At 33.3% G+C, this 15,091-nt stretch overlaps 1 protein-coding gene across 4 annotated transcripts; it reads left to right on the plus strand.

The window, feature by feature from the left end:
- Nucleotides 1–369: 369 nt before the first annotated feature.
- On the plus strand, nt 370–11,932 carry LOC114375995. Of its 4 annotated transcripts, none has more exons than XM_028333887.1 (14): nt 370–1,201; nt 3,877–3,976; nt 4,466–4,593; nt 4,952–5,105; nt 5,253–5,362; nt 5,805–5,888; nt 5,989–6,037; nt 6,122–6,213; nt 7,967–8,096; nt 8,277–8,353; nt 8,445–9,919; nt 10,463–10,576; nt 10,652–11,313; nt 11,589–11,932. In XM_028333887.1, the coding sequence occupies exons 1-13, from the start codon at nt 1,101–1,103 to the stop codon at nt 11,155–11,157; spliced, it is 3,120 nt and encodes a 1,039-aa protein (XP_028189688.1). In that variant the 5' UTR covers nt 370–1,100; the 3' UTR covers nt 11,158–11,313; nt 11,589–11,932. The 4 variants fall into 4 exon arrangements, with proteins under 4 accessions (XP_028189688.1, XP_028189689.1, XP_028189687.1 ...); XM_028333888.1 differs by lacking the exon at nt 370–1,201 and adding an exon at nt 3,071–3,197; XM_028333886.1 differs by lacking the exon at nt 370–1,201 and having other exon boundaries at nt 3,858–3,976; nt 7,970–8,096.
- The last annotated feature ends 3,159 nt before the right edge of the window (nt 11,933–15,091 follow it).

Genomic DNA, 15,091 nt, shown 5'->3' on the forward strand with positions numbered 1-15,091 from the left:
TTGAGTGCTTAATTTTATTAGGGTTAAAAAAATATCTTCGGTAGGAGTAAATTTTCGTTATATATTTGTTCCACATACATTATATAATACACTAGAAAGTAGAAACTAATTTCTGCCCAAATTATTTTTGTAAAAAAAATAAAAATAAAATAAAATAAGTTGAAGAGTGAAAAGAAAGCCCATTGATAGTGAGACTAACAAAGCCCAAAAGATAATACCATTCTATCGCTGGACTCAAACTTGAATTGTGGGCTTGTTTGCGTATTACATAGTCCATGTCAAAAAAGTTTGGGCAATAGCTTGTGATATTTTTGAAGGCTCATGCTAAATACACCTTAACCCCCTTTCTTCTCATTAAATTTTTTATTATCCTTTTAACCTTGTTTCTCCACCCCGTGTTCGTGTTTGTGTTCTTCATTTTGTCTCCACAAACAACCTCCATAGTGAACCTCTGCAAAATCTCGTAACCACACATCATGAACCTCCACGAAATTGCCCCACCTCAAAACCACTATGAATCCCTTATTATTCGTTGTCTTTCCTCCCTTTTGCAACCTCCATCATACCTGCAAACAGACCCAAAACCCAAACAACAACAAATTAGATTCAAATTAATTTGAAACCCTCAAAACAGAAAACACAACTTTGTCATCATGATTTTGGTTCGGAAAGTGATGGCCGCCATGCACCCATCAAGCAAGACCGTCATGCGCTGGTTTCCATCGTCGACATATGGCAAATGGCAGCCACCATCGACGTTGTGCCCACACCTACCATGAACTGCCATTAAAACGAGGAGAGAGAAATCATTTTCATGTTTGGATATGGTTTCATTTTGTAAAGATTTAGTTTCAATTTGTGCATATTTGGTTTCGTTTTGTGCATATTTGATTTCATTTTGTACAGATCTAGTTTCATTTTTTGCGGATTTGGTTTCCTTTTTTGTGGATCTGATTTTTTTTTTTCCGTTAAAAGTGATTCTTTACCATCTTGAGATCAACAGGGTTCAAACATTAGGAGACCCTCCTTCGATCTCTAGCGGGCAATGATTGACCTCAATTTTGTGGTTGAACGTAGCCAATTTTATCGCTTGAGAATCGATGTTGGCGATGGAATGGAGATCAACGTGGCTTTCGATGGTGGCATGTCCCTTGAAGGGAAGAAGACCCAACTTGGGGTGTGTAGAAACATGCTTAAAAGGGTATGATTGGTAATAAAATTTTATTGGGGAGAGAGGGGTTAACTTACCAAACAGAGAGGTTTATTTAGCAAGAGTCTTCTTAAATTATTATCACGTGTGATATTTTTTTCGAAACTGTGCACACACACAAAATTTTTACACCAACAAAATTAATTTTATGCTTTTGGCTAAAACATTTATTACATTTTTTCAAGTTGTTATTTTTTTTTATTTACAGCTAGTTGGATAAATGTTGTCCATTTTATATATAAAAGGATCCATTTACAATAGTTAATTAATTTATGAAAATTATATGTTATAAATACGTAACATACTGAGTAAAAACTTTTATATATTTAAGAAGAGTATTAAAATACGTCCATTTTTTTATCACCCCCATTTGTCTTCAGTTTTCAAACCAATTGACTATATTTGACGATAAAGCACAAGCAACACTAACTATTTGTTGTTAGTTTTTATAAAGCAAAAGCACATAATATAATTGACAAAATATTTATTATATAGTTATATCATTTAAAGTAAAAAAAAATCATAAAATTTGTTTTAAGTCTTACTTACTCACAGCAGGGTCGATCCTGGACAATTTCTTGCTTATAGTATTATTATTTTATATGTATCATCTTCTTTATTTGTGTCCATGATTCTTCTAAGTTTATGATCTTTCTTAGAAATCTCTTGTACCATAAATCGGGGAAAAACTATTAACAAAAGTTAGGTAATGATTTGATGCATACCTTACTTGATGAGTCATTGAAATAGTAGGTTTTCTATGTTTGTATATTAGTCATTCCTTCATTTTTGTTATGCCATGTGAAAGTGTTATCCTTACTTACATGCAAGTTACGCAAGTGCAAAACATCCCTAAAATCATTGACTTGTGATAAGTATATTACATTAACACCAATCTCTCTTTTCCCCCCCTTGTTTATTAACCACTTCATTCAAATCAAATAAACATAACCATCAATTTTTACTGTCAAGAATCCTGTAAAAAAGCCTTCATGCAATGCTCTTGGTGGTGTTTAAAGAATCCATACCCTCTAATGCCACGTCAGCTAAAATCCAATGATCATTCGGTCAAAAATACTTTAGTTAAAAAAATAGATAAATAATTCAATTGGGACTTTTATAATCAAGGTTACAAAGGCTAATTTTGCTCAAATTAGCTTGAAAATTAAAAAATGAGCAGTTGGAAGAAAAAAAATAATCTATTAAATTATAAATGTTTGATGAAATTAATTATAAAAAAATTAAAAAATATAAAATGACAAAAAAAAATTATGATTTATTTTAAAAAAATAACAAAAAAATGAATAAATATATTAAAAATAAAAGTAAAAAATACTAGAAACTAAAAACTAACATTTTTAAAAATAGTACTAAAATAACACGTCTCAATAAACATTAAGAATTGTTGAAAAAAATTATTTACCCAATACAAACAAAATTTTCAACTAATAAATAAAACTAAAAAGTTAACTAAAATTTCTTATCCATGAACAAAATTATGATATTCTAAATCAAAAAGATATCCGTGTCTCTTTTGATGACGAAGAAAGGAGCTTTTCACCAAACACAGCCGTGTGAAAAAAAAAAGTGAATCACGTGTCACATATACAAACGAGGACTTAGGAACGCACACATCGTAGAGAATCTAAATACTGAAACAGTGAACTCGAGTTGGACAAATTGCAACGGATAGAATCAATAAAAGGAGGGAGTCAACAGGACAAAAAGGGCACGTTGCAGTAAATAAAACAAAACAGAAGGGCATGAAACGGAGTTAGAAAATAGAACGACAGCGACGCGTGAAGGAGAGAAGCAGCAGCCAAAACGTCCGATCCAAACAAAGCCTTATTCTCTCTCTCTCTCTGTCTTTAAAATGGTTTTCTTTACACTTTGCTCACTCTCGGCCTCTCGCTCTCCCCCTGTGCTCCTTATCGTGCTTGCGTTTCTTCTCGAACAATCTCTTCCTCTTACCGACGATCTCATCACTGTAAGTTATGGAGCTCCAATCCATCGCCCTAACTTCGAATATTCGAATCAATTTCTTCGTATAGATCCCTAATGCATTCGCGGATTAATTTCACCGATCATTGTTATCGCTCGTCAATTTGTTGTTTCGTTGTTGTTTTTAAATATTTAAATTCACAATCCAGCTTTGGCTTTCGGATTTTGTCGGATTTCGATTTTGTTAGCTTTGAACAATCGTGGTTAGGTCTTTGATTGCCTATTATTCCCTTTGTGCTTGTGTGATTTTATGCTCCGATTAGTGTTTAATTGATCTGAGGTTTCTCAGGGACGTGCTTCAATCTATTTATTTATTTTTATTTGGATTTAAGTATAAGAATTGAAGCTGTGTTTTATGGTTGTAGTCCACTTCTCTTGTGTAATTGTTAATCGTATTTCGAATTTCGCATATTGTCTAATGCATGAATTCTTTTCCTGTTTTTTTGTTGTTATAGTATCCTAAAGTGACTGTGTGACAGTGCAAAACGTTGTTATTAAGTTGTTGCGTCAAGGGGTAGATGATAATTTGCACTATCAAAGTTGTTGTTCCTGAGGCAAAATAGTATTTGGTTTCACTTAAAAGTAGACTTTTTCCTCTTGTAGCGGTGTTTGCTTGGCTGTTGTGTCGGTGACATGTGTTTCCTGGTTACTGAATTTTTATCCAGGGCAATCATGAGTGACGAAGGAGAAAGGACTTGTCCTCTCTGTGCTGAAGAGATGGATTTGACAGATCAGCAGTTGAAACCATGCAAATGTGGTTATCAGGTTTGATTCTATTTCTATGTTCTTTTTTTTGTTATCAGGCAAAGTCTGAAGGTTTTTATACAATATGTTGTGTTTTTTAAAGTTAATTTTTTGCCACTCTGGCTGCTTTGGTTTTTTGGTCCATATAGATTTTCTTCTCAGTTGATCTTTTTTAACATTTGGCATTCTTCACTGTTTATTCTCTCCCTGTCTTGTTCCATCCTTAGTTGTATTTTATGCAGCTTGTAATTCTGCCAGGTGGCATTTATTAGTGAATTCTACAATATGTTACTGATTATTGCATACTGACCGAATTGTGCGGGTTACTCTCTAAACTATTTAGTAGCAGTGTTTCTTTTTCCTGTTTAGAATAAAGTGCTACTTCATCTTTTGTAAATCAACATGTGTTTAAGATACAGGTGCTGTTATTTATTTTGGGTTTTCTGTGGAAAATTTTTATATCATAAACACTAATGGTGAATAATATTTTTTATCTCTACTTGACTGTAGATATGTGTCTGGTGTTGGCATCACATACTGGAAATGGCTGAGAAGGATGACACAGAGGGACGATGCCCTGCATGTCGTTCTCCATATGATAAGGAAAAGATTGTTGGGATGGCTGCAAACTGTGAGAGGTTATTCTGTTAACAGTACATTTCTGTAGGTTGAAGTGTTGTGTTGCTTTCATAGGCCCTTTCTTTGTTTTTAAATTAAGCATGCATGCATGCATTTGCAATTTTGCATAACCATATCTTCAAACTACACTCTAAATAAGCTATCATATTATGCTATATTATCTGTCTTTATGATAGAACAAAAGAAAATACCAGTTATAAGCTACTTAGAAACTTGTTTAAGCTAGGCCTTATTTATGATGGAACAAAAGTCTTATGATTTTTGTTTCTTAGATCTTTGTCTTACTTAGAAACTTGTTTAATCTGCCAAACTAGGCCTTATTGGTGTGTTTCTCTTGTTAATTATGTCTTTACTTAGATTGGTGGCTGAAGTTCATATGGAAAAAAAGGTGAAGAACCAGAAAGCAAAGTCAAAATCTTCTGAAGCACGGAAGCAGCTCAGTAGTGTGCGAGTAATTCAGCGGAATCTGGTTTACATAGTGGGATTGCCTCTCAATCTGGCAGACGAAGATGTAAATTTTTTACCTCATGCTTTCAAATACAATAGTTGCCGTCTTCTGTATCTGTTTTGTTTTCAGGCCACCATCCCCTCCCTTGCCTTCTCATTTTTTCTTATTCTCAGTGTAAATTTACTAATATTTTATTTTATCTCTGTGCAGTTCCTCCAGCAGCGAGAATATTTTGGTCAGTATGGAAAGGTCTTAAAAGTGTCAATGTCTCGGACTACAGCTGGTGTTGTTCAGCAGTTTCCAAACAATACATGTAGTGTGTAAGTTTATGTTGTCTTCAATGCAGCTTAGCTTTTTTTCTTAGTGGTATTGTGCAGGATTATTAGTAGCAGCAGTGGTAGCCCCCATAGTGGCATAGCAGAGTGACTCGTGGCCAATTCTAATTGCTTGTAGTGGAGCACTTCACTGTTGTGGTCCATAGTGGCCGGCTGACTGCTACTCTATCAGGAGTCAAATTCCTTGTTCTGACCCCTTAAGATCTATACTGGATGGAAGGAAATGACGAGCAAAAGACTTCACCAAAGCCAATATCTTTTCTTGAGTAAAAGAAATAAAAAAAGGCCACTTACATTCTAAAGTTCAATTGTTAAAAGAAGACCTAAACAGGATTTCTGGCCTTCACCCTCTCCATGACTGTTATGTCTGCTTACCTTTCTTTATAATATAAAACTGTAGCAGTTCCTGAATTTTTTTTTGCCTCAGATATATTACTTACTCGAAGGAAGAAGAAGCAATTCGATGCATTCTAAATGTGCATGGATTCGTTTTGGAGGGTAGACCTTTAAGGTACCTATCTGGATTTACTGAAGCTATTCAGGGTGATTAGCCTGTGGTAATCCAATTCTATCTTATCAGTTCTCAATGCTTTTGGTTTATGCATTTGCAGGGCTTGTTTTGGAACCACTAAATATTGTCATGCATGGCTCAGAAACATGGTTTGAAAATTACTAATTCCTTATGAATTATAACTTGTTCTTTCACTAGTTAAAGCTTGATTGGGGATAGATCTTGATGACCAGCCTTGCAGCAATCCAGATTGTCTATATCTTCATGAGATTGGCTCTCAAGAGGATAGTTTCACAAAAGATGAAATAATTTCAGCATACACTAGGTATTTTTCTAATCTTAAATGAGCTTTCATGCAAGGCCTGTTATGATTCTGTTGAAAGATAGAATCTATTGCTTATATGATCCAGCCATAATTGGATAAAGTAAAGGAGAGTACTTTACCTTATCTTGTTAAGAAGAATGTTTCTTGTCCTGGTCATGTTAGCATTACATATTAGCTTTCAGTTTTAAATTAACATTGATGGATCTGTTATCTGCCATACCTTTTTTATGATACTAAATTATGAGTTTCATAGCTGAAACTTTTATTTGCTTAATCATGTTGACTCTAGTTAAATATTTATAAGAACATGAAACCTTATGCCTCAACGCTCTAAATTGAGGAAGTAATAAATGATAAAACCGTTCCTTGAAATAATTGAAACTCCCCAAGCATTATCTTTTTCAAGGGCAATTGGCTAACTTTTTTTTTTCCTGCAGTTTGTTAAAGGCTGCATGTATTTTTTAAATTGATTCAAATGGGTTTTGCTTGGCAGTTGATACATGATTGGACCATTCATTTTTCCCCCCTATTCTATATTGTTCATAGGAATCATTAAATTCTAGATTGCTCTGATTTATTACATATAATTTCTTTTTTTTTCCCTATCTAATTAAAGGTTTCAATTGCTTTTGAAATTAATATTTTAGCTTGCGCTTTGCACAGGATATATATTTATTTTTATATAATTATAATTCATAATAAATAATTAAAATTTGTAAATCATGTTATTATAAAATTCATAACAAGTAAATATTTGAAATTATCTTTTGGAGTTATAATAAGTAATTAAATTTTAATATATGGTGTTTAAAGGGATGAATTCGTTCATAGGAATCATTAAATTCTAGATTGCCCTGATTTATTACATATAATTTTTTTTCCCTATCTAATTAAAGGTTTCATTTGCTTTTGAAATTAGTATTTTAGCTTGCGCTTTGTGCAGGATATTTATTTGTTTTTATATAATTATAATTCATAATAAATAAAAAATTAAAATTTATAAATTATATTATTATTAAAATTCATAATAAGTAAATATTTTAAATTTTGAAATTATATTTTTGAGTTATAATAAGTAATTAGATTTTAATATATGGTGTTTAAAGGGATGAATCCGTTCATAGGAATCGTTAAATTCTAGATTGCTCTGATTGATTGCATATAGTTTCTTCTTTTTTACCCTATCTAATTAAAGGTTTCGTTTGCTTTTGAAATTAGTATTTTAGCTTGTGCTTTGTGCAGGATATGTATTTTTTTTTATATAATTATAATTCATAATAAATTGTTAAAATTTATAAATCTATTGTTGTTAAAATTCATATTAAGCAAATATTTGAAATAATATTTTGGAGTTATAATAAGTAATTAGATTTTAATAGATTGTCATTTTTAAATTGAAAGGATAATAAAATTAAGTATAAATCAAGATAAAAGGAGATATTTTTTGGTTAGTTGCAAATGTGTGTGAAATGCACTTCCCAAGGAGAGAAGAGAGTGTAAAAAATTTATAATATAGGAGTAGATGAATTCTAATGGGCTTCACTATACATGAGCCATTTCAAATTAGATTTCCCTAATTTGTCTTTTTTTTGTTGCATATTATCTCTTCTTGTGAAATGCATGTAGTGCTTTTCATACAATGGTCTAGTCACTTGCTTTGTTGTTTTGAAGAAGTCATGTTCAACAAATTACTGTGAAATGCATGTAGTGCTTTTCATACAATGGTCTAGTCACTTGCTTTGTTGTTTTGAAGAAGTCATGTTCAACAAATTACTGGTGCTGCAAACAATATACAACGACAAGCAGGGAATGTATTGCCTCCTCCATTGGATGATTGCATGGATAATTCATCAGGAAAACCAATTGTGAAAAATTCATCAAGTGTAGGGCCTTTTTTTCATGCTTTCTTTAACTCTTGCATAATGCCTCCTTTTTTTAGTGTTTTTTTTTACCATGTCTTTATTGTGTGCTAATTTGATATTTAGTTTGTGCATGGAAATTTTAGTTTGTGCATTCTGCATCTGAATATGTAGGCACTAACTTTCTATTTTTATCATATGCAGACCTCTGTTAGCATTGTAAGAAGTTCACCTCCTAATGGAACTTCTGGGAGACCTATAGCTCTTTCTGCGGTTGCATGGTAATTTATATTTGTATAATTGTATTCAGCAATGAAGGTTGAAGTAATTTAAATTTATAATTTAAAAATTTCCAATCAATGTGTTTGCTAGGGGTACACGGGCTACAAATTGTCAGCCAGCTGCTGATGGTTTATTATGTCCAAATGGACTGTCCAGGCCTAAACCTGATACAATCAGCAGCAGCCTACCCTTTTCCTCTGCTGTTGCATGCACAATTCAGGCTTCATTAAATAGTGATGTGACAAAGAGGCCACTGTTGAGTGATGGGAGTCGTAGTATGACACCTCAAGTAAAAAATGAATTATTGAAACCTGTTGAACAAAATAGAAGCATGGATATCCTGGATAGTGCTGGTGAAAGAACTTTGGTTTCTGATGTTTCTCTTTCAGCTGTTAAATTGAACAACCAGTTGTCTTCTCTACCATTAGCCGGAGATAGTGGTAGAGGCAGCTTTACTGCAACTAACACAACTAGTTCAATTGACATCACTCGACAACCATTAAGCTTTGGTCCTGAGGAAGCAGTTATATCTACCTGTGAAGAGATTGAGAATTTGTCCTGCGAGTTTTCTTCTGTTTACATTGATAGAAATGCCCAAAATAAACACTACAGCCTATCCATACCTAGCAGCTCACCTGATAATGTGTTGGTTAAATCTATGCAATCTCAAGAATTGCAGTATAATACTGACAAATTGAAAGATTTAATGATTAAAAATGCAGACAGTAAAGCTGCTGCATTATATAATGAGGTTTGTAATTTAAAGGAACAGTGTGATTTGTCATTGGATTCTCAATCTCAAGTAGTATCAGCTAATACTGAAGTGGAAGATGATGTAACAACTTTTGATAATCAGAGACTTAAGGATCCAGAAGTTATTGGTTCTTATTTGCCCGAGTCAGCCAGTTTCCTTCATGTCTCAAATCATTCTAGTCCTCTTCTTCTGCAGTGTGGTGACCCATGTAATGTTGTAAATGCTGGTTTTTTAGATGCCAATGATAAAGTTGAGGATAACTCACTATTACATGCACATAACATATGCAATGGATATTCTGATGAGATCAGTACCAGTTCTTATTGGTTCCGCCATGATGCAAGCAATGAGCACCACATTGGAAGATTAGTTAGTGATGCAGTTAATATTGGAAGTGATGCTGTTATGGACAAGGGTGAGAGTAGTATAATTTCAAATATATTATCGATGGAGTTTGATGCCTGGGATGACTCGCTGGCATCACATGAGAGTTTGACCAAGTTGTTGGGTGACAACACTGACAGCCAGAATGGTCCGTTAAAAAAATCTAGTTCTAGGAAAGTTCAAAGTAACAATCAATCAAGATTTTCTTTTGCATGGCAGGAGGAATCCAAATTCCAAGCCAATGTACCTCCATCTTCTGGTGCTACCCAGCCATTTCCAAAGAATGGCTCACTCATCCAGGATTTTGTGGAAAGAGACTTTTCTTTGAACAAGCTGGGTTTTGCAAATGGCTTCCCCTCCAATAACCTCAAGGAATCTGGAAATCTTGGCAGTGGTCATTTCATTGCTTCAAACAATAAGCTTTCAGGTTAGTTAGTATTAATAGCTTACTTAAACTGGCTATTGTAGCTTTTATAGAAGCATTTCTTATCATTGGTACTTTTGCTGCTCTTTTCATAGCCATGCTTGTCTTATTTTGTGCTATTCTTGTTGAATATTCTTCTTAAGTAACCTGTATTTTGAAAAATGTCTTACTTTTGGTGAGATTTGCCAGAAATAACTAGGGAAAAGTCTATAGTCAAGAGCTGACTTAACTAATGGTACTCTGCACAAAATTTCAATATTAAACTTGTGTGTAGATTAACAAAAATTGAGTTTTTATCACGTTTGGGAGAATAAAAATTTGCTTAAGTACACTTGTATTGCCCAAAAAACCCATGAAAGGTCCACTTCTCAGGTTTTACTCAAGTTAAATGTTTGGATAACATACCTTTTTCAATTTTTGTGGTGGTTTATTGTAGATCACTGACTTTGAGAGTTAAGTCACCAAGTTAAAGTGGCATGACAGCTTATAGAAGTGTCTTTTCTTCGTATAGAGATGTAATGACATTCCTTTATCATGTACTTTCAGCTGTTTCAAGAGCACAAATTTCAGCACCGCCAGGATTCTCTGTTCCGAACAGGGCACCACCTCCTGGTTTCTCTTCAGTTGAGAGAATGGGGCAGGCTTTTGACTCCCTCTCTGGTTAGTTATTGTTTCTTTCTACTTTTACATGTCTTTCTGCATATTGGTTTCATTTTAATGTTATGCCCGTTACAGGGAATTCATTGCTGGACCCTTCTTTCTTACTGAGAAATTCTTATCAAACACCCTCAAATGGAAATATTGGTGGTCCAGGTGACGTTGAATTTATGGATCCTGCTATTTTGGCAGTTAGTAAAGGCCCTGAACAGTTTAACTACTTTGAAAATGAGGCCAGAGTTCAATTATTGATGCAAAGATCTCCCTCACCACAGCAAGACCTTCGATTTTCTGAAATTGGGAATTCCTTTTCTCAGTTTGGTGATTCTTATGGCATTTCTTCAAGGTTAAATCAATCACAAGTTAGTAATCTGGCTTCATTTCCTCAGTTATCTCTGCAGCAGTCTAGAAATGCAGTCTTGTCAAATGGCCAATTGGATGGGCGGAATGGAAATGGTCTGGGTGTGGCAGAGCTTTTGAGAAATGAAAGACTTGGATTTAACAAGTTTTATAGAGGATATGATGATTCAAAATATCGGATGCCTAATTCTATGGATGTGTTCAACAGGACATTTGGGATTTGAGATTGTTGGGTATATTGGCCATGGTAAAGCCAAGTCAGAAATAAACAAACAGAATTTTTCTGCATTGCCAAAGGTGATGGGGATGGCTCATGACATAACCTGTCTATTGGGCTACGAAAGGATGAAACTCTCGCTTATAGCTGCAGCTGGTTACTGGTAATCATTCAAATCTCAAGCTTTCTCTTTTCTTGCTTTAATTTTTATGGTCTAGTTCTTGATTTTACTCTTCCTCCTAAAAGGCATTGTACATTGTGTACGAAAATGTCTTCAACTACTTGTCCTCCAATACTAGATTAAAAAATATTGTCCTCCATAGGGTTCTAGACTCTATCTTATCATATGTGAAATATTGTCTTCAACTACTTGTTCTAGACTTTGCTGTTCGGTTTTTGAAATGTAAAGCTCTCAATCTCCATCCCTTCTTCTTGTAGTTCTTGATTTGCAGAAGCAAGCTGCGTTGAGATTTAAGAAATCAATCATGGATCGGAAAGTATTTGGCAGGTAGATCTTAGTTGAGTGGTTTCTCTTAGTACAGAACATGGAAACCTGTTGATCGATCGACTATCAAATAATCTCTCCTATTTTGTTAATGATATTTTTTCTTTTACCGATATTGTGGATATAGATAGAGGTTTGATTATTTTTTAATATGTATATTTTGTATGAAATACGTCACTTTTTAAAGTTGGAAATCCCTTCTGATATGTGTATGAAAGAGATCTTTTACTAATGTTGGTTCTTTGTGCATAATTTTTATAATGCCGGTTATATTATATATATATGGTTTCATTTATGGTTTCTGCTAATTGTCCCGCTGCTTTGTTTATCTCCCTTGCATTGTCCTGTCTTGTGATCTTGCAACTGGTTATCAGGCGATTTATAACAGCATGGCTGGAGTGTGACTCATGCCACTTGATGAATGACTTCTTACATGGCTCTGTTAATGCATGTTTTATTTTTCGCAACTATACTTTTGCGTAATGTTGAGTTTGGTGATAAATATTAGTATTTTCCAAAGGATTGATTTCGGGTGGTTAATGTATTAAGGTGTTATATGTTTGAAGGTTTGTTTATTTTTACAAACTAGTACAAACTCACGTGTCGTGGGATGAGTATATTTCGTACTAATATTTTGGCGCCTTTTTTAAAAAACAATTTCACTTTCACGGCCTCTGATTACACTTCATTGCAATAATATTATGGTAGGTAGGATATTAAATTTATTCGTATGCGGTCTAAACAATGCGATTCTATTAAAATCCTGTTTCTAAGGTAATACCCCGTTACTTTTCCTGACAACTATTTATGGGTTGTTTCCTACATCCCTTTGTTTATGCTGGAAGTAACTTTGAGGTGCAAGAAGCAACAGCTCTATTTATGCTGCACGAAGTTTACATTTGTTTTGTGCATAGGGTCATTAATTTGCTGTCAATTTAGATCTTACATTTGGGTATAAAGTATCAATTTTTATGCAAACTTGGTCTAACGTTGTTAGTATTTTCTTGTGTTGTATTGCAATGCAATCAGGAAGTTCTCGTAATGATAGATACTGCTTTTGATAACTGAGTTTAGTGTGCCCGGTGTAGTTCAGCCAAATCCGAGATCGTGGTATTCTGTGTATATTAGCTAAAACTATGAAGTGTAGGGATATTTCACTATTTATAAGACAATAGTTAAAATTAGAAATGGGAAAGGACACCAATGTTTTTCTCTTCTTTTTTTTTTGTCAACGGTCACCTATGCCTATTGCTGTAGTCGTGACGCTTGGTAGGTTACTTAATGGAAAGGTCGGGTATTCATGTCTTGTCAAATTGACCTTGAGTCGAGTATCTTCCATTCTTACTGTGTAATTTTTTTTTATAGCCTCTACTGTAATACTCCAACAACTGCAAGTATGGTGTTTCTAACTATAATTTTGCAAAGGGTCCATTTTAGTAAGCACAAGGAAATGAGAGAGAATCTATTGTTTTTTTAGGAGGGTAAAGTTACTTAGTCAATATTAAAGACCTAGAATTGCTAGAAATTTGACACAATTCAACGGTGATAATTGAAATAATAAAACAGTAAGACATTTGTATGTTCGTTTAAAATAGCGATTGTAAGAATTGTTTAAAAAGGAAATAAAGGAAAAACGTATAAATTTTCAGTTTGACATTTTTTTTCTCCTTGGTTTGACAGATGCATAAGAGAATAAAGCTGCAGCTACTCTTTAACAGATGTCTGTTTTTTTTTCTTTTCGGGTAGCACATAGAATGATAGAAGACAATTAGAAGGGAAGTTGCCACGGGAAAAAATTATAACTACCGGCTACAAGACTATTAGACTAAGGGACGATGGATTAAAGCAAATAACACTCTGCATATCTGTAGACTGTAGGTGTGGCTTCCAGTCACCGTGTTGATTTTTTTTTTTAATTTTTATTTACGAACTAGGGAAAGAGAGGAGTGAAATTGATAGATGCAAAAGTTTTGAATGAATATCCTTCACAAAGGTTTTCCTTTCACGGAGTAAATGCTTATAAATAGAATGATACAAGATGGAATGAATCTACCTTTCTCCTACCCTCTTTATTTATTTAACTAACAGATCACCTCTAACTAACATTTTAATTGTGTCGATTCTCAACTAACTTTGTCTCTCCTAAGAAAGTAAATGGCCATGATACTACTATTCCCTTCATTTAATAATAATCGTTAGTAAGAAAAAAAAATTATACTAAAATAATTATTATTTTAATTTTTTAATGAAGTATTAATTTTTTTCACTTATATCCTTTATAATTTAATGATATGGGTGGCAAAATCATAAAAAAAATGATAATAAAGTTAATTTTATAAAAATATTATTTTATTTCATTGATTTTTTTTCAGGTTGTATAAAATAACCTAGGTGAAAGTAAGAGAGATAAAAAGACTAAAAAAATAAAGAGAAAATAATAAAAAATAAATAATAAGTGAAATTTCAAAAAGCTTAATACCATATCTGCTAATTTCCAAAAAAAATCCAATACAATAAGAATTAAAATTTAATACAAATCTTAGAACAAATTTACAAATTATTAAGTGTCACACTGAAAAAATCCGTCTTAATAACTTGAAGTTCTCACTTTTCAATGGATCTCTAATAAAGTAGGACACACACACACACATCCAAAGAAAACACAGCAAGATACGTTTCAATCATTTCATATACTGATACATAAGTATTTTAAACTTAACTAACTTGATCATCGAAATATTTTTACAGGTACTTTCCCCGATACCGGGTTAGGATGTCGAAGATTCCGTTCAGTCACAATTCACCTTAATTCGGCCACAACTCAGTCAGAACTTGATCACACTCGATCATAACTCAGTCACAACTCGTCGGAATTCAGTAGAAATAATATATAATATCTCAACTATTAGAAATTAGGTTAGATAGTCTCAAATATTAAAATATCTCTATATCATATCTATGTTCCTATTTGTTCTCAAAATTGGGTTAATGTATTTAGTATAATTTAAAATTGTGAAATATTAACTAACAAATAAGTATAACTATATGGATTAAACTGAGTATAGGTTCATAATTTTGAGGAAATTATGGATTCGGAATGCTGCATGATGCAAATTGTGCCGTCCTCTTCCTTCTCTCACTCTCTGATGAGTTTTAGTGTCCATTTTGTTAAGTTGGGCATTGAATGTTTCACCTACCAATTACCATGGTCCATGCTTTCCTTTTTTGTGTAGTAGATTTTTAGCAAGGGGCATGTTGTTGTTCGGTTGTCATAACAACGTTACGGATCGAGTAATGTTGGATTGACTTTATTGGCTTCGACTGTTGGCGTAGTGATAATATAATGAACTAATGATGTATAACTATTAGTTGTTTTTCCTACTAAAAAATGAGAGAGAATAGAAGATCTCATGAAATATTTAACATAACACTGGCA

The sequence above is a fragment of the Glycine soja genome, chromosome 11 (genome assembly GCF_004193775.1).
Source record: "Glycine soja cultivar W05 chromosome 11, ASM419377v2, whole genome shotgun sequence".
NCBI lineage: Eukaryota > Viridiplantae > Streptophyta > Magnoliopsida > Fabales > Fabaceae > Glycine > Glycine soja.

Excerpts from the sequence above, each read along its gene's own strand:
- LOC114375995 (XM_028333887.1), top strand. The coding sequence starts at position 1,101 with ATGTTGGCGATGGAATGGAGATCAACGTGGCTTTCGATGGTGGCATGT. Across the intron at positions 8,354-8,444 it reads GCTCTTTCTGCGGTTGCATG|GGGTACACGGGCTACAAATT; the intron begins GTAATTTATATT and ends TGTGTTTGCTAG. Across the intron at positions 10,577-10,651 it reads GGCTTTTGACTCCCTCTCTG|GGAATTCATTGCTGGACCCT; the intron begins GTTAGTTATTGT and ends TGCCCGTTACAG.